This window comes from Megalops cyprinoides, chromosome 2, assembly GCF_013368585.1.
Source record: "Megalops cyprinoides isolate fMegCyp1 chromosome 2, fMegCyp1.pri, whole genome shotgun sequence".
Taxonomy (NCBI): Eukaryota; Metazoa; Chordata; class Actinopteri; order Elopiformes; family Megalopidae; genus Megalops; species Megalops cyprinoides.
Window position 1 is genome coordinate 59,560,306 of NC_050584.1, and position 19,695 is coordinate 59,580,000.

Genomic DNA, 19,695 nt, shown 5'->3' on the forward strand with positions numbered 1-19,695 from the left:
TCATTCTTCTTCTCCTCCACCTTCTTTGTTGCCGCTTTCCTCTACTTTTTCCATTGTCGTACTCTCCGCCTTCTTTGTCTTCTTCATTCTCATATTCTCTGCCTCCTTCATCTTCTCCTCCACCTTCTTGTTCTTCACTGCCGTACTCTCCACCTTCGTCTCCTCCTCCTCCTCCGCCTTCCTCTCGTTCCTCTCGGGCTTACGTTAAGCGTTCACCTTTCCCGTACCGTGTGGGATGAGGGCCGTGCGGTTTTCCTCCCGTGGTAATTACATGGCCAGAGGAGACGCAGAACTCCTGCGCTGCTTTTCCTCCCGTAATTACTCTCACCTTTAAAACGCTCCGAATCGCCTCTGCCGGCTCGCCATTCAGCACGGCGCACCAAACGCCGTGACGCAGTCCTCACGTAGAGTACTCAGCAGTAGAGACCAAAAGGTCTTCAAAGGAACGGTTTTAACCAGAGGGAGAGGGAAAACATGCATTTGCTTCAGAAATAATAGTAATTAAGTCTAATTTTCCCCATAATACATTGTGAGCGGGTACACTTTGTTTTCCGACGAGGTGTCCATTAGAGTGGACTCGACGTTTTCATGCACCTGTGGAAAAAAGAAAAATAATGGAATAATGCACAGCTCAAGAATTAACTGGACTGTACATTCTGCACAGGTTTTAGGTGACCAGATAATGGAGTCCTTTGGGTTGGAGGTTTTTTACAGAGTGTTTGAATTTTGTTTTTTTTTTGGTAGTGTTGTTATGGACCAAAGGAACTTTCACAGACACTGAAGTCGTATTCAAAATGCTGTACTAAAGTTCAACGGTTTTTTGTGATAATGTGAGGTAGGTAATATTCAATAATGAGTCAAGAATACCACTGCAGAAGCCTCATACACATTAAATATTGTTTTTATATATTTTTAATATTTATTATCATCTATTTATAAAAAGTAAAGTAATGATGAAGTTCCAGTGATTTTTAAGAAATATATTTGAGTTTTTACAATTTTTTCCCCTGTTTAATTAGGGCATACATGAACGGTTAAGAGCACAAGGCCTCTGTGATCTTAATGTAACATTCATACAGCTATGGGCCACATCTTTGATCTGATGATGCAATATTGTGGCAACGCTTCCATGAAAGCCCAACAAGTCAAGGGTACGCGTTATTCAAATTTAAGCCGTGTTCATTGTCAGAGAGTTCACTGGCACATCAAAGAACGACCCCATCGGAAAAGTTGAACACCGTCAGAAGGAACGGATGACACGCTTGATACGGGGTGGAAACACTCACGCTTAGTTTTTTCATGTGGTTCAGAGACTCGGGTTTGCGTGGAAAAGGCAACGCTGCAGTAGCAGATTAGATATGCTGATGGTTGGCATCCTGCTCACAGCCGCTGCGGGAAGAGAAACCATGTTTTCTGTGGCACAGAAGTAATCGCAGTTCCAACCCTTACAGGCCGGTGGAATTGACTTGGAAGGATTATGCTGATATGTTTCCATTACACTAGCAGCAGATACTGTATGTGTCTCTTTTTGAGTATGTAAAGATGGCAGGAGATTATACCACAGCCGTAGCTCCTGGTTCCCGGTCGTATGCCTCATGCTTTACTGCAGTTGAACCAATGGTTTTTAAGGTTAGCATGTTTACTATTTTGCTGCCTCCCACGTTCTACCTGTTAACACAGTAATCTGTTTGGGGGCCGAGGATAAACCTGGAAAAGCAGGTCCTAGCTGATCAGGCCCAGTGCCTTGAAGTTGGGATGTACTTCTCACTGTGCACATAATTGTTTTGCTGTCTCATTTGTACCAGTCCTCCATGCATTCACTGTTTCTGCTCTTTGCTGTCGGTCAGATAATTAACAGATTTTAAAAGTGTGTTTTATCACCAAGCTACTTAAAGTGCTGAGTGTATAGCCCGCTGTAACCGAGATCTGAAAGTACTGTTTCGCTGTTTATCTGTTACTGGTCTGATTTCAAATAACGATCCGCTCTGGTGTGCTCCTCATTTTCCATTTTCCAGAGGGAAAATTAAAGCAATATTGCAGAGGCAGGGAGAGTTTGAATGGTATGAAAAATGACATCTACTGAAGTACGACTTGTGAGAGGTGTGCGGGAAAGTTTGATTGGAGGGGTTCTCTAAACTCTGTAATATAGCTGTCCAATCACTGCAAAAGGCCTCAGAAGCTCAGAACAATTTTAACCCTCTATCTGTTTTGTGTAATGCAATGATGTACTGCACTTTGTAGCAAAGATCACAGGACCATTCACTTCACAGTGTTGTAGCAATTTAATCTGATTTCACGAAGGCAAGTGTGCATCTGCTCATAAATGCACCCTTTTTTCCCGTCCCTGAAGCGCTCTTCTTCCTCCAAATCTTAATGAACGCAAAGAATCTGTGATGTTTTGTTTGCTTTCCCCCCCCCCCCCCCTTTTAAAAATGCAAATTCAACATGAGAAAAATGAATGCCGGGCACTGTGAAGTGTTAATCACGGTGGCGTTAATCTCGGGGTGAATTCGATTAGCCCGCGTTAAGTCTAACTAACTTCCTTTCCCCATGAACACGGCCGTAACTCCTCGGCCCCCGAATTGCAGACGGGATTCGATTACCTGCGCCCCGCTCAGACCGCGCACTGAAAAATGGGCCTCATTTTTCTGGCTCTGCGCGTGTTTGCCCTCCTGCTGGGGGGCACGGGGTGTGAATTCGGAGACTAAGGCACCGGGGGTGGGGCACGGCGCTCATAGGACCAGAGAGTGAGCCAACAGCCAACAGCGGCTGCCTCACAGTGCATCAACACAATCGCATACATGCAAAGGCAGCTGAAATTTATGTGGGTGACGCACAGAAACCCTTAACAGGGATATTATTTACTAGGTTCTGTAACCCCTTTATAAAGCTGGGTTTGAGAGCTTGGTGCTCTAACCGCTCTGCATTTTGAATTTGTTGGTCCTTGAGTCTCTGCTTCTGGTGGCTGGTGTATGTATGCATACAGTCGAAGTGCTCTGAAATAGGGAGCAGTACGAAAGTCAGATATCTCTGCTGCCAAAGAGCCGCTTGTCTGTTTGGCTATGTGTTTGTGTGCACTGCCAGCCAAACAGATTGACAACAGAAAGAGGCCATTGCAAGGTATCATAAATGGTTATTTATGATTGTATAACACTTATTTACAGATATACTCCGCATGATGTGTACAGCACAAAATGACGAGACGAGACATTGCATTTAAATTCATTAGCATTCATTATATTCATTTGTACATGACACATTTTTCATTGATAGAGCACATTATTTGCGGGGAGCCGGCCAGGGTCAATACTTGTTCATCTGGTAGTGGTTAGATAGAGTTACTGTTAGTCTGATAAGCTGATGAAATTACACTTACGATAATTGCAACAAATTTACATTTAGCGGCGTGCATCGGAAGTCAAGTAATTTCTTTCATTTCAGCCAGATCCATTATCCCAATGGCTAGCATGTGTTTGCTGTCACCTTTTTATCTTTATTGTTCCATTGGTCGGGTTTGTATGTGTGTGTTCAGAGGGGAGGGGACTGGCAGCGGGTCTGTTTTTTTCCCAGTTGCAAGTTTGTGTGTATGAAACAGACAGTAGGGCGGTAGGTATCAGGGCGGCTTCTGAAATGAACTGACAAGTGGATCCTTCAGCAGGACTCGTTCAAATGATGGAAACAGAGATCAGGCTCTCCCCTTTTTTTTCCAGAAGAGCCTCTTGCCCTTGCAAAGTGAAGAAGGTGACGGCAAACAAGTACGCTAGACTCTTGACTCAAATCGCAAGCAAATAGATTCACCTCTGAACATGAACTGTACTTTCGTCGGGCTTCATAAAGCATACACAACCGCATTATGAGGACGGTGTGCTGCCAAAGACTTGGTGAAGCTTTCTGGAGGAAAGGTGTTGCGGTATGAGTGCTGGTATAGGGTGACATTTTACAAGTTGTGTGAAAGCAGAATTGGAGAGGTGAATTTGCCATCTCGGCCTGTATCCCTCATGAAAAAGCTGTGCACTCGCGCATGCAGGTGACTGTTTCTAAGCGTGTGTGGATTCATGTGCACTTGTACATCTGTGTGTGTTTGTACACCTATGTACATATGTGTCTGTGTGCATGCATGCATTCTTGCACACTGGTTGTTGGTTTTGTGCATATGTCTTTATATCTGTGTGTGTGTGTGCATGTGAGTGTGTTTGTGTTTGTGTGTGTGTTTGTGGAGTGCTGTCCTTGGCTTGTGCTTATGCCACATGTATGAGCGTCTGTCTCTCTCTCCAAACAGGTAACTACCAGCTGTCCCCAACTGTGAACATGCCCCAGGATGACACCGTCATCATTGAAGATGATAGGCCACCTGTTCTTCCTGCGCATCTGTCTGACCAATCATCCTCCAGCTCTCACGATGACATGGGTTTCACAACAGAAGCTCCTCCTACCTGGGCCAAAGACATACCGACACAGAACGAGTGGTGAGTGAGGCTGTTTTTTTTCCTTCCCTCATCTGTCTTGTCATTGTTCACTTCTCTTTGACTTCAGGGTGTGCACGTTCCGATTGGTCACTTCGTACACTACGTGGTGGTCAGGACTAGGTATGATGGTGACAGGTCAGTTTTCAGTTCAGGGGGTGTGGGCCCACTCTCTCTAATGTGGCAGTCAGCTTGGCACAGCACAGGTTCCTTTTCAACTTTATCAGCTGATGGACCACCTTTATTCAAACCATTCCCAGTGAGGAGGAAGTGTTAAGTCAAGTCAAGAGAGCTTTATTGTCAGCTCGTCTATATACAGTATAAGTATACAGTAGAGTTGAAATTACGTTTCCCTGGGGCCCACGGTGCTACATTTAGACGGCGCAAGACAAAAGACAACATAAGGTGCAAATTCAATTACTAAGCAGACAATAAGTACAATAAATACAACAAGACAATACATAGACAAAATAAGAAGAAAATACATAGACAAAGTGACAGACAGAAGTGTGCAAGTAACAGTGTTGTCGGTGCCGTATGTGCTGCGAGACTCAGAATTCAGCACCAGAACACAGGGCCGCGGCAGCAGGTGGAACGCAAGTAGCCGAGACCCCGCACGGATTTATGGGGGTTTGTCGCGGGGATATGCCCCCCACCCCCCCCCCCCCCGGGGTCCCACCTGCACCTGATCGCCTTTGATAAGTTGCCTGTCGGGTGAACGCGGTGACAGCTTTAGGAGGGTCAAGCGCCCCGTAAGAAGAATTTGGGGGAGGGAACGACCTGCCTCTGCGAAAATGACACCCAGGTGCAGGATTTGAAAACCGAGCTCACGGAAAAGGGTCTGCGGAGGGACGTCACTCCAGCCAGGTGCTGGCGATTTATCTGTAAACGGCGGGGTCAGGTGGATTGTACTGTTACAGAACTAACATCTGGCACAACCACAGCCATACGGTCACAAAGCCATCCTCTCTTCCAGCATTGGCAAAATTACCGCCTTTTTGATTCGGTTTTTGACACGCATCCGACTTAATGTGCCAATTGCATTAGGGGATATGCCTTTCCGCCGCAACCTTGTGATCGTGGTGGTGTTCCCATCGGCTCTGGTGAATTATTAATAGCACGCCGCTCACTTCATAGTAGCTGTACACGTGTGACAGCTGTCATTAGCGCGAGGGACAACACAAATATGTCTCGGTTTGCGGGTTTCGCTCAGCGTTTAATGTCCTGCGCGGTGATATGCTTCTTGACGTTCCTTTTGGTGCTTAATAATGCATGTGTTCTTGGAGGCAAATGGAGGAAGCAGAGGAATGGAGTCCCAGGAGGGATTGGTTAGGACTCCCTCTGGGGGAGCCTCCCCCTGCTTCTAAAATGCTTTCTTGGCCTACAGAAGCATTCGGGAAAGGGGGTAATGTTTAACATGGGGAGGGGAGCTCCCTGCTCCACGAAGTCCCAGAATGGTGAGCTGGAGCGGAGGAATGGGATTGTAGAGCACCGAGGCTCCAGCTGCCGTCGCCATGGGATACGGAAGGGGACACTTGTGTGTTCCTTTTCAAAAACGTCCGCTTCGAGTGGCCTTGTGTTTCTCCTTGCGTCCCGGTCCGCCACTCAGACCTGCAGTACATCTCCAGAGGGGGAAAAAAGCACCCAGACCCACCTATAATCAGGCCCAATAAACAGTGATTAGAGTGCCATCATTGACGTGAAAGGACTGCGCCTGCCTACTCTTTATCAGAGTGGTTTGCTTGTAGAATGCCAGGAGCTGAAGGGTTCCAGAATCTTCCCCACCTTCTATTTTTAGCCCCAGAGACAGCACGGAGATTCTATTTTCCTTTTCCTGGATTGGTCAGGCAAGGTCATATCAAACATAACATGGGGCTCTATTGGACAGAGCGTGCAACACCATCGCCTCTTTTCCAGGCATATTCCTCTTGGTAGATGAGCAGTGGTACACGAAGCAGGAGGCGAGATCAATTTATTGCAGTATGTTTTCAATCTTTTTTTCTCTTTTTCCCCAGAAAGCGGCTTTGACTCATTCATAATGAATGAGCTACAGTTTTAGTTTGAATGCTCTTTGTGCTTTTGATGTCAGAAGTTTGTCACTGCAGATTAGGGCCCCAACACATACTACCTCGTGTGCACACGTATACACTCTCTCTCACACACACACACACACTCGCACGTTCACTAAGAATGCAGTGCAGAAGAGCCTCAGGTTATTCTGAATAATTCATGTTTCAGTTTCACACACACACACACACACACACATTCACACAACTATGCACACACACGCAAACAAGCTTAGAGAAACACACAGAGAGTTGCAGACACACACACTCACACTAACACACACACACACACACACACACACACACACATACACACACACACACACACAAATACACACACAGCAGCATTTCCTTTGTAAAGATGCAGAGAACTAGGTCAGCAGGGCTCAAGTTCATTATTATATCTTTTCCAATTAAAAAGCCCAGCCCAGTGTGCGGTAATTTAATATGCACCTCAAGAAATACCGGTAGTCTCACCTCTAGCCCCGTATTACGAGTACCCCTCCCCCGCAAGGCGCATACTGTAGCTTACACAATGCACATAATACGCTTATAATTGCACTGCACATGTCTATGCGGAAACCTTGTAACCCAGTTTCCCTGACTCCCATCCTGCTGAATATTCCCATATCAGGGGAGATACCCCCCCCCCCCCCTTCACATTAGCACATTAGCGTGGCTGGCTCTGAGATAAATGGCTGTTTTTGAAGGTAAAACTGCTGCTCGCCTGAGATGCATTAATAAAACGACCTAGTTTTTCAGCGAGGAGCTGGAGCCATCCAGGGTGTGTTCGTTCCGTAAGACAGAGGTGGACGGAGGGCTGTTTTTTTTTTAGCAGGAAGGATCGCTTGCTGTAGGGGTATCATGGATGGGTGACTGTAACAATCTGTTGATGCTCAAACTCCACTGGTCCTTGAGAGCGCTTCAGTGTTGAAACATGGACCGCATTGTATTTGACCCTTGACCTTGAACTCCAGCTGTTCTGTGTACCAGAGACAACATCGAAGCAGAGAGTTCCTGAGGTTCAAAATAGGTTTTGTGCTATCTAAACAATCTGCTGTCAGAGGACCTGGCAGAAGAAGCCTGACGAATATATCAAAATATTTTAACAAGACATGGTAAGAGATTAGAGTGAATAATGGTGGACTCCACGTCAAAAGGCCGAGTTTGGAATGCACTGAGGATATGGGAATTTGGAGAGCAGTTTCATAGATAAAAGCAAAACATTCATCCGGTGTCAATTTCAGGCGCACATAAAAAATAGAATAGTGAAGAATAAACTGCAAGACAGAACTTTTAAACTAAAGGCGACTGAGTCACGGCCTCCATGTGTTTGAATGGACCATTGTTCCCCTTTTTTCTGTGACTATTGCCCACGAGCTGAGGTATAACTCTTCCTCCCTCTTCTGCCCTGTGCTTCAATTCCTGAGTGTCTGGTGTGATGGATGCTTGTTATTTACGTCCGGAATTGGTTGCTATGGTTGCCCCGTTGCTCCGGCAGAAACGGCCATGTTTGGGAGAGCTCGCCGAGCCTAATGCGAGAAGAGCGTACGGCAGCATACCCCGGCCGTGCGGCGCGGAGCAAACCTGTGACGACTCCACGGCACTGCTAATTTGCACCTGCAGCTCGCCCCCCAAACCCCCGTCCCCCATGCTGGCCCGGGCCTCCCTCTCTCCGAGTGCGAGTGGGAGGATCGTGCCGAGCGGCGCCGGGCACTCAAGGGCAGCGTGACTGAGGCGAGCCGGGAGAACAGGCCTCAGACAGAAGCGTGTCCCGTTTCTGTCTCCGCCTCTCTCTCTTTCAAATGTCCTTTCTTCCGTCGGACATTTGAATGAGGAGTTAGAACTGGCGAGCAGCAGTTTTAAAGCTCTCCTCCAGGTATCTGCGTTTAAGGCCAGTGGAGTTACAGCCACCGTGTTCCCCCAGCTGAGCCCGCTGGGCGTGGCTTCGGAAGCAGGAATGTTGGGGATGGAGGAGAGCTGGGGTGATGGGTACAGGCTGTTGCCGTGACGCATGTTGCTTGGCACAGGGATACATGCCGTTGCCATGACACGTGGCAAAGAGTACCCAATGAGGACGTCGACTTGCCACCTCTGCCACTCGCGTTGGTTGTCCTAGCACTACAGCGTCCTGGTCATCCGGCCTCCTCCCTCTGATAATAATAAACGCACTGTTCAGGCCCACGCGACCTGAGTTGGAGAACTCCAGTCCTCAAGAGTAGAAGTACTTGCAGGCAAGTGTTCCACCCATGCAGTGAACCAGCTGATTTCACTAGCTGTTTCCCCTTCTGGACCGAAGAGGTCCAAGCAATTGAAAAAAAAAAAACCACCAGGAGTACTTCTACTTTCTCCAACTGGACTTTCCCACCTCTGCACATAACTGGCTGCTACTGTATGTCTGAGAACCGAGTCCTCCTGCCTTGTACAGCAGTTAGAGCTCCTTGTTATTGCACAGCACCTAAACGGTGGATGACATACCTTCCTCTACCAAAGAGTACGTTGGGTAACTTTGGATGGGACTGAAGTGCACCTGCAGACAAAGCATTAGTACATGGCATTGCAGAACACATACATGTTTTCTTTCATTGCTTCAGTGCTGTTGTCCTTTTGAATTGAGCCATTTGAGAGTTCATTTCTGCCTTCCATACTGTGTTCCTTTATCCAAGGACAGTCTCAGGCCTATATGCATCTGAAGTCAGGTATAGATTATATCAATATTATGTTATGTTGTCTAGCCACGCATACTAACAATGGCAATCTCTCTCTTGCCTTGAATGTCTGGAATTGTTATAATGTATTATAAACTCGCCTGGAAAATAGTTGTACTATTTCGATAACCTTCAAAAACTTGCTTGACTTGATTTGCTTCAATACCTCGCACAGCAAAAATAGCTCTATATCATCTCAGTTGTTGTGTCTGTATGTATTTGTATATACTGTATATATATATGTGTATGTGTGTGTCTTTGCACGCATGTACTCTATCTCTCCGTACTGGGGCTTCCTCTCAGTGAGAAACGGCAGTGCCGCTGGCCTCACGCCTGGACGCCCTGTATTTCTGATCATTTCAATAACTCAGTGTGCGGGAGTATTTCCCTCTTGAGCTTTCATAATGAAAGCTTTCCACAGAGCACTCACCGCTCTGAGAGCCCCCTGCGAATTAAGGACAGCGCCCATGCAGGTGTGAGGTATTCTGTGGTCGGCGGCTCCGCACGCTCCTTTGATCCGTTCGGTATCTGGCCATCTTTGAAGAGGTAATCACCTTCCCTTTGAACACAACCCAGAGGCATGAAGTAGAACAGCTTCCCTCCGGGGCAGGTGCACCGGAGTCAGTGCACAGGCGACAGTTCCTCTGTTCCGCCACTAGGGGCGGCGCCTGATGCACCTGAGACAATTTCCCCTCCTCAAACCCAAATGTATTCAGTGCCGAATTTGACTGACAGCAGCCCGATAGTCGCTCCTTTCTGTCAGCGTCGGTCGGTTTGAGTGCGGAGTCAGGTCCGATTAAGGCGGTGCACGCTTTTTTTTTTTTGCGCAGGGGGGAAAAGTTTGGAGCGACGAGAGAGAGAGAGAGAGAGAGAGAGAGAGAGAGAGCGAGCGCAGGTGACTGCTTCTTGCCTCCCTCTGTGAGATGTCACAGGTGGAAACATAATTTCTGTGACAGCGCTGACAGTCTGGCGGGTGCCAGAGCAGGAAATGGACTCCGCTACGCGAGCCTCACCGCGCCCTGCCTCAGCCAGGAGTGCTCACCATGAGAGAGAGAGAGAAAGAGAGAGAGAGAGAGAGAGAGAGAGAAGCCTCCTTCAGACTCTTAACGACGTAAACACCCAACCTGGACAGAATAGCAATGCTGTTTTCAGCATTACGTGCGGTAAATATCGCTGAAATGTTCACTGTATTTACGAGGTGACGTGTGTCTCAGCGCTTCCAACATAAGCTGTGTTTGCTAGCAGGTCTTTCTGCCTATTTTCACCTCCTGCCTGTTCTCCCTTTGTGGGACTTGATCTGCAGAACACTTAATTATCCAGTTGCAATTCTACACATGCTAATAGTTTGCCCTCCGGTTATAAATATTAAAACGGCTCGGAAGAGTAGTCGGTGTTACAGCGTGTTTTACACGGTGGCGCTTCCATTGCGTGCAGCTACCCAGCTGTCTCCCCCCCGCCGGACCCCCTCTGTACTCTGTGCCTGCAACACCCCCCCCCCCCCCCCCACCCAACACCCCCATCCCATACCCCCCATGGCAGAAATGCAGGTGAGTCTTTGCGGGCAGCATGCCAACAGAACACTCTTTCCTTTGTCTTCCCGTCACGAGGAGAAAAGTCACTCTCCTAGAATTAAATTAAAACGCAAACGCAACGGGAGGTGTCGGGGGGGGGGGGGTCCGGGGGGGGGGACCACAGCGAAAACCCTAGACAAAGACGTCTTAATTGCTCGCACCTCCACCCGGCCTCATTATGGCTTTTGGAATTGCCAAAATAGCACTTGCGTTTTGTTCCCTTTTGATTGCGTTGCTGAAATATCATGTCCCCCCTGAGAGACAATCCTGTATGAGAGAGAGTGAACAAACTCCCAGGATCACACCATCTCGTTACGCACCACTTCCAAATAAAACATTTCTCTCCAACGCGTGCGTCGGCTGAGTAATTTCCCTGTCAGCTCCGACGGCCGTAAGTCGGCGCGAATTAACGTTAAATGACCCGCGGCAATACAAAGTAATTTAATCGAAGGGGAAAGCTCACTTTAAAAGATAGCACTGCCGGAGACATAAATAAAAACAAATATAATTGCAACAGGGGCACGTCAGGATGCAGTGGTGGGGTTTGCTGTGAGATGTGGGATAAATCTTCCTAAAACTGCTGAGATACATCACATGATGGCCTCTGTTGCATACCTTAACCGGGATCAATACACGGTGGGAGAGTGCTAAGTATACACATCTGTATCAGTGACTGGTGTGTGGTAGTATACTTTGCTTCCCTTGTCTAATCAGGTTGCACAACTTAACTTGCAGTAGGGCTTGAATAGTGATATGCTCGCGCTCACTGGTCTGAGAGTGTTGTTAGCCTGGTCTGACACTGTTGCTCATTCAACTTGAATGGATACACTTCTGTTCTACAGTCATTCGGTTTGAGTTGTAGTTTGGCTTTGGTATGTTTTTGTCCAAAGCAAACCCAAAGTGGGACTTGAGTGGAGATGCTGGAACCCGGAGTCTGATTTGATGGAACAGCAAGCTGTCAAAAATGAAGGAAAACAAAAGGAGCGAGTTTGGCGTGAAGGAACCGGTACTGACCGGTTTGCTGAGTCTGACTCAGCGGGGTCTTTCAGTGATGAGCGGTCTCTTGTTTCCCTCCTTTTGGCCGGGAGGGCCACGCGGACACAATCGAGACAGAGGGCTAGACGCACGTCTGTCTGCGGGCCCACAGGGGGGCGGAGCTCTGATTTGATTGGGTTGATTGAGGGCGCTCAGCCCCGCCCTGTGCTAAAAGGGCTCCCGGCCCCTGTGAAGAGCCTCCCGCAGGCACTGGAAGGACACCTTCTCCTCCGGAGCCGCGCTGGTATTGATTATTGATCCCAGCCCTCCTGGGAGGGGGGCTGTTTGTGGTGGCTAGACATTTGGGCTGTGCTGTGCATCACTCATCTCTCAGAAAATCTCACTTGCTTGATAAATTGGCCCAAAATAGGAAATAAAAAAAAAAAGAATGCAGGTCCATTTGAATAAAATACAAGAGTTGAGGACTTTTTGTACCGCCAGCTCAATATGAATGAATATGTTCTGTTTTGTGAATAGCTTGAGAATGCTCGACATCCTGTTGGTGGGGAAAAAAAGGTTTAGATTCAAAATTCAAGTAAAGCTTGATAGTTGGTCTGTAAGCAGTTCGTTATGATAGTTAATTTTGGATGAGAATCCCCCTGAACAATGGAGCATATGTTTTATGGTTTCCTATAACTGAGGCCAGATACTGACCCCTGTCATTGAAAGTATGCACGTTTTACTAACTAGACCTCTGCTTTTGGAGCTGCACGTTTAATTACTTTTTTTCCATAATTGCTTGTTTATACATTATAAATCATGTTAACCCTTTAACTGTCACTCAATGAAATTCATGTTTGGGAAAAAATATTTATCTTCAAATTCCTATTACTTGTGACTTGATACTACTTGATACTTGATACTTGAAAATACTTGACATTTTTTCAACTTAATATTTATTCAATCAACTACAAACTGGCTGAGTGAGATTTCAACTCAATTTCCAAGCCACTAACTATATCATTGATGATTTCAATAGGATGAATTGGATTTCATGCAAAACACAAGATGTTCACTTCATACAATATGGGCCAGCCTATATTGTATATAGCCCAGTAACTATACCAAACCACAAAGTTTAATTATCAGGGAACAAGTAATAATAGGCTTAACTTTCAACAAAAACTTATAACAAAAAGCACAAGGGTTTAGTTGCAATAGCTTGAAAAATAGCAGAGAAATTCCACATTTTGCTCAAAGTCCATGATTCTCTCTCATAATTCTGTTCTATAGGAGTATATAGAGAACAGGAGTGAGAAATCTCTAACTGCAGGCAGCCACATTGCTCTTTTCAATTCCACTGTTAAATAGCATTTACATCACTTAAATAAGCTTGTTGAAACGCAATATACCCACATTCATGGTTGGTTATGTACTATAACCAACCAGTTATATTGTATTTGAAGGGAGAAATGTATGCCTTGGCAGCCATTCATATTATTGGTTTATTTTATTTAGTTAACTTTATTGATCTTCGGGTGACGGTTTTTTGGCGTCTGACGTGGGTGACGTTTGTCATTAGCGGCCCTCCGCGCCTCCCCCCGTTCCTCCACTCCCGCTCGGAAGTAGCTGCCCGATCTTCGCTCTGGGGCCTAATGGCATTAGTAACGACCGGTTTAATTTTGGCATCGCGCGGTTACACGCCGTAATGTCTGACCTCGAGGTTCCTCACTGCCGCGGGAGCCCTTGGCGGCTCGCGTCCAAGGCCGGGTGGCTGGAGCCAAGAGCCGCTCGGAGACCGAAGCGAGGCCCCGCACACGAGGCTTTACGCGCACACACGCCCGGTGGAACTGCGTGTCAGCTCGCCGCTGTGTCACTGTAACTTTCCCTTCATTCAGAGGGAGGCGTCACTATGGCGACAGCGAGGAGGAAACTGCTGTGTTAGCTCAGCGGAGGCCTTTCTGTGTGGGCGCCGCTCGGATATATAAAGCCTGACAGCGGGGCAAAACCCTGACCAATCGGAGAGCGCGTGGCGTCCCGTCTGGGACGGGGGGTTTTTGTGGTGAAAGACCCGGGTCTTCATCTCTCGTCAGCGGGCTGATGCACCAGACGGAGCTGCGGATGGGGACAGGAAGTGACATGCCATTATTGTCATTATGGTCTGCACTAAAACTTTAACAGGAAACACGGGACTTCCGAGGGGATGGTTTATTAAGAAGTGCTTTCCCTCCATGTCTGCTTCATATAAAGTGCACTGGTCCATTTTTCCCCCCTATGGGAGATGACACAAGGTTAATGCGGCTTTAAGAGCGAGTATGAGGCAGCTGATATGGAATATAGCAGTGTTGTTGCCAAGGGGGAATTAATTTATATGCGCAAAAAAATGAGAAGGGGGGGGAACGGGGGGGGTATGTCAGGAATTTTAATCTCATACATTTGTTTGAAATAAATGTAGGTCAAAATTAATGAATTTTCCCCCCTTTCTTCAGTCCTGCCACCATACGGACAGCATTATATCGCGGGGTGGGAGAGGATGGGAGAGGGCTGTGAGTGGAGACTCCGCCCTGTCGCTGTGTCCCAGCGACCGTGGGCGGGGAGGAGGATTAGCGGGAGTGGGAAGGCGGCGCAGTGCGTCGCCACGTGGGTCCCTGGAGCTTCTGTGGCTTTCGCTCGTGCTTACAGAGGAGGCGCCCTGAGTGAAATGCCCTCACTGGGCCTGTGCTGAGGCGGGCCAACCGTGGCGCCTGCCTCGGGAGGGGGGAGGTGCGCACCGTGGGTATGCTGCTCCACCAGAGGCCAATTTAACCTGACAGCCTCCTGCCGCAGTCGGTCAACCTCCCGGCTGACCTGCCGCTACCCGAGTCTCCACACTTCACAGCGCCACGGCTTCTGCCCCCAGGACCCGGGCGTCGAACGGGTGGGGGGCCAGCACGCAGGAGCAGCGCCCCCTGATGGGGGGAGGCTACCGCGGGCCTGCCGCTGGCTCCTGCCCTGACTTCACAGCGGATTTGTACGTGTTTGTGGATTTGTTGTCCTGGAGGCAGATTGAATAGGAGAGCCTGACAGGCAGGCTTTCTCTCTGTACTCGGCACCCGTTTACGCTGGTTTGCGTTTGTCAGATTAGTCAAAACACTGCCATTTTAAAATGGACTGAATGCGGGTGAATCATCTGCATGTTTTCCCTCTCCGGAGGTTTTGTGGCAGTCTCAGGTTTAAAGGATGCCGGGTAACAGACGATTGATGATGCAAAAACAGAGGGAGGGGGACGAAATGAGCACTGTATCTGCCTGTGGTGGAGCCCCCCCACCCCACAGGTAGCGGTGCTGATTTGAGGGGGCAGTAGATACCTTTCTGTTATCCTTCTAGTGTCCTCTATTGGGTGTTGGGTGGTGATGACTATGGTGACAAGAAGTGCCTCCTGCCTGTCTGTAAGGTCGGCCTCAGAGGACATCCACTTTGTTACGGGACAAACCTGAGAGGCCGCAGTGTCTCCTCTCACAGGAAGTGACATCACCGGGCCTTCCACGCGTCTCCCACACAGGAAGCCCTCATTGTACGCATCTTAGAGACGGATGTTCCCCAACTCCTCCGCCCTCCTCAGACTCTATCTTTCTGAGAAGACGCCACCAGGTGGCAAAGATGGCACCAGGTGGCAAAGTCCACAAAGGTGCCCTGTCCACCACCGAAAGGCCTGACGGACACTAAAAGAGGCCGTTGCTTGTGCTAGTCAGCTTGCTCCTCGCAGCCGGGGCATATTTGGAAAGAGAACGGTGCAATGTTCTGGCCCGGGAGCCGAGGGTCTGTTCCCTCAGCTGCGGATCAGTGGGAGATCAGCGATGAAGCACCAGGCCAGGCGGGCAGGGTGAGTCACTGTGGCCTCGGGGCAGAGCATGCCGTGACTCCGCGCTCGTGAGGCAGAGAGACCTGTGCATCTGGCCAACCAGTCTGACAGAAGGGACGCGGCCGGGGGCCAGAGGGACGAGTGACTGTCACTCCTCGGTCTCCTGCGCACACACGCTCTCTCACGCACTCACACACACATTCAGCGACTCTGACTTACTCACAATGTGCTCGCTCACTCATCCTCTTATATTCACTTTGTTTATACCCCCCCACTCACTCACGTTCACTCATGCACTCTCTCAGACTCACAAATGCATACACAAGCACACTCCTATTCACTCACTCAGTCACGTATATTCACTCAAATGTATTATCTGACTCACTGACTCATATTCACCCAAACATATATACTTTCGCTCACTTATTCACTCATTCATTCACACACTCACTCACTCTTATGTTTGCTGTCATATATTTACTCTCTCATTTGCTTTCATTCACTCACACATATATAATCTCTCACTCACTCCTATAGTTGCTCATACATATACTTACTCACTCACGCTTATATTAACTCATACATATATTCTCTCTCTCTCTCTCTTATATTTACTCACACATATATACTCACTCTCTCACTCACTCTTATATTGACTCGCACATATACCCTCACTCAGTCAGATCCCCTGTCTGCGTTCTCCTGCTCATCCTCTGTCTGACTGCAGTGTCTGACTGCAGTGTGCTTCTGATCGCCCACAGACAGCAGCTAATGGCCTGTTTGTTAAAGAGAGCAGGGCTCTCTCCACAGCCCTCCAGAAGCTGACCCCTCCGGACGCAGGGTCACCAGGCCGGCACTCGGGCCCTCTCGCCTGCTGATCTCTCCGCACACACTGTCTTAGATTAAACACTCTGATTTAACACACCGTCAGCTCGGCAGGCAGTGCCCCCACCCTGCGTGTGCGTGTGTGCGCATGGGTGCACCATGCGGGTCTGTTAGTGCACACGTTAATCCAGTTATAGCAGTCCCCGCGCCCCCCCCGTGCAAATTGAAAAATAAAGAAGCACCGTGGGTTTAATTGCCGCATCGGACCCTTTACATGCAGATGCAATGGACGCCGTGCCCGTCACGCCCGCCCTCTCTTCTCTCTCCTCCCGCCTCCTGTTGTTTTTTTTTTTTTCCAATTAAGATGCAGACGGAGATAGCGGCTTTCAAAGGGAAGGGCCCGGGCGCTCCATTTGAACCGGGGGTGCCGTCCAGACGCCAGACCGCGGAACGAGCACGACCCCGGTGCTCCTCGGAGCCAGGCATCAGCGCGGCCCATCTCTCTGCCGAGGTTTTTTTTTTTTTTACCTGTCCTGTTCAAGGACAGAAGCTTCAGAACACATTAGCGCCGTGTCGGCTGAAGGATTCAGGGCATAGTCTCTGTCTGAGAGGTCATCTCCTGGCTTGCTGTTCCAAGCTCGGAGTCACGGAGTCAGCGTGATTATCAATTGCCTGAACCCTATCGGGATTTTTTAGTGTGCTTTGATGCGTCTTCAACTTATTTCTGATGGAACAGTGATGTAGCGGGTGTTACAAGGTATTAAAGAGTGGATGCGGATGTTTAGTGTTAGTGATGTATAGCCTTGGATGGAGCCCATGGTGTACGTGGTTCTGTCTGTGTTCATATTGTCGATTTTCTTGGCAGAACACACCCTTGTGCAGGGTGAATTATGTATCTGATTTTTTGACTGATTTTATCCTCTAATTCACCTGGATATTGCCTCAAGAAATATGGGCCAAGACCTAAGAGTGTTCAAAAGTATATCTGCCCTGCCCACTGCTCAAATGTAACCTTTTGGGCTGCAAGCACCAGGGCTTCTAACTGGTGTCTGTTTGCCTCAGTGACTCTAACAGGTGTCTGTGTTTGTCTTAGTGCTTCTGACTGGCATCTGTCTTTGCTTTAGTACTTCTGACTGGTATCTGTGTTTGTCTTAATGCTTCTGATTGGTATCTGTGTTCGTCTCAGTGTTTCTAACTGGTGTCTGTGTTTCACTCTACCCACCCCCCACCCCCCACCCCAGCTCCCTCAGCCCCGACGTGGACCCTGACAGTGCCTTCCAGAGGGAGGGCTTCGGCAGGCAGAGCATGTCGGAGAAGCGGACCAAGCAGTACGGCGACGCCTCCCAGCTGGAGTTCATCAAGACGCGCAAGTCCAAGAGCATGGACCTAGGTACTGCCCGAGAGAAATGCGCTTAGTACTGTGCTTACCAACATGACCTCGCCCCTTACTTTCAACGCATTAGCCTTTCATACAGCCGGATGTCCTCTGAAGCAACACCGTACCCCCGACATGTAATTCCAACCTGCGACTGCCTGCTCACGAACCCCAGTCCCTTAACCGGTTTACCTCACCTCCCCCATTTGTTCCTTACCCATGATCCTTTGCAGCAGCAGCCTAGTTTCAAGCGCAGGCGGCGAAGATGAACCCGCCGTCCTCCACGGGGCTGATAGAGTTTCTCGGCAGAGAGCGGTGTGTGGATTATAGCCCTGACAAACACGAAGCCCCAGACTGTCTCACAAGGGAGGGAGCCGCGCGGCCGGCTGAGTAATCACAACAGATAAGATCCATTTTTATCTAGAACTTATTGAGGCCCGGAGATCGGATCAGTGTCCCCTCAAGGCTCCCTGGCAATTTCTCTGTGTACAGAAGGCCTGTGCTCCAGGCCCAGGGCACAGGCCCTGAAACCTCCCATTTCCTCCAATGCTGGGACTGTTCCCTTTATCAGATGAGTGACGGGGGGAAGTCAATACAGCACTTAGTCTGAGAGATGATGGATTCTGCAGACAGACTGAAGGGATATATTTTTTTTCCCCACTTTTATTAATTTTATATGCATTACTTTTTCAGTATCAATTAAATGAGGAATGGATTTGAATATGAGTGCACATATTTGATAAGCCAAAACCATAATGGTAGAGAGAAAACTTATATTTCTGGGCTGCTAAGTACTCTTGTTGAATGCAATTTGTCATAATTAATCAAAATGCATCATAATTGTGCGTCAAAGTGGCTGCCTCACCCTAGCGAACCGCACTGTTGTTTCTTACAGGAAATTGATTCGTGAAAAAACCGATAGAACAATCTCTACAAACAGTGCGCCGCACACACGGCTCGCAAATGTAAGAGGGGTGTTTCTCCTAATGTGCTGTGACAACCGCGAGCCCCCTGCTCCGTCTTAATGATTGGTCGGGCGTCTCATAATCACGCCCGAAATTGCAATCACAACAAGATTGCAGCCTGTGCAACACAGGTCCCGTAGCTAAGGGGGGGCGGAGCCATAATCACGGCGCTCTGATTAGACCGTGGACAGGCTAGCGGCGTGCAGCACGGACAGGAAGCACAGCAGCAAACGAATGAGATCGTCCCGCAGTACGACGCTACGTACGAACACAGCACGGGCTGTCAAAATTCAAATAGGCTTTTTATTTACTCCTGCAGGGAGCAGAAAGTAGGTGTGGACAGGGAGGGGGGAGAGAGAGAGAGGCAGGAAGAGAGAAGGTAGACTGAGGGGAGTGAGGGGTGGGCGGAAGGGACGAGCTTATAAAGAAGAAGGGGAAATTGTTATGGAAGAATCGCACACCGCAACAAGCGATGCTGATGTTGTCCTTTTCAGAATTTGCGACGCTCACAATTCCATTTTATAAAAGAATAACTGAATAAAGAATAAAGAGTCAAACAAATGAAATGAATGAATAAAGCTTGAATGGATGTCTTGCTGAAGAAAACTGTCGTTATTGATACTGCAGCGACATTGTTCCCATGCTGTCGCAAACAATGCTCAAAGGTAAAGGCAAAGGTTCGGAAATTTCCAGAAAAAGCTGAAGCGGGGGCTGGAAGAGAGACCAGGCGTATCTCCGTGTGAAAAAACGATTGCCACCTCGTCTAGGCTCTCTTCTCGGGTTCTTTCCAGCACTTTTCATTTCCAGCAAGTTCTCTTCATGCACCAATTGTGTTTTGTCTCTCTTCACGACACCCTTTTGTTCCTGAACGGGTTGTTTTTCCCCCCCTCGGTCTTGTCTCACACT

The 19,695-nt window shown here is 48.4% G+C and overlaps 1 protein-coding gene across 1 annotated transcript in view; it reads left to right on the top strand.

Moving 5' to 3' along the window:
* The window catches only part of LOC118771410 (partitioning defective 3 homolog), a 357,648-nt gene that overhangs the window by 221,639 nt on the left and 116,314 nt on the right, over window positions 1–19,695 (top strand). The window contains exons 16-17 of the mRNA XM_036519397.1: window positions 4,280–4,466; window positions 17,691–17,839. Of these exons, the coding sequence (XP_036375290.1) occupies window positions 4,280–4,466; window positions 17,691–17,839 (336 nt within the window). The remainder of the gene's footprint in view (window positions 1–4,279; window positions 4,467–17,690; window positions 17,840–19,695) is intronic.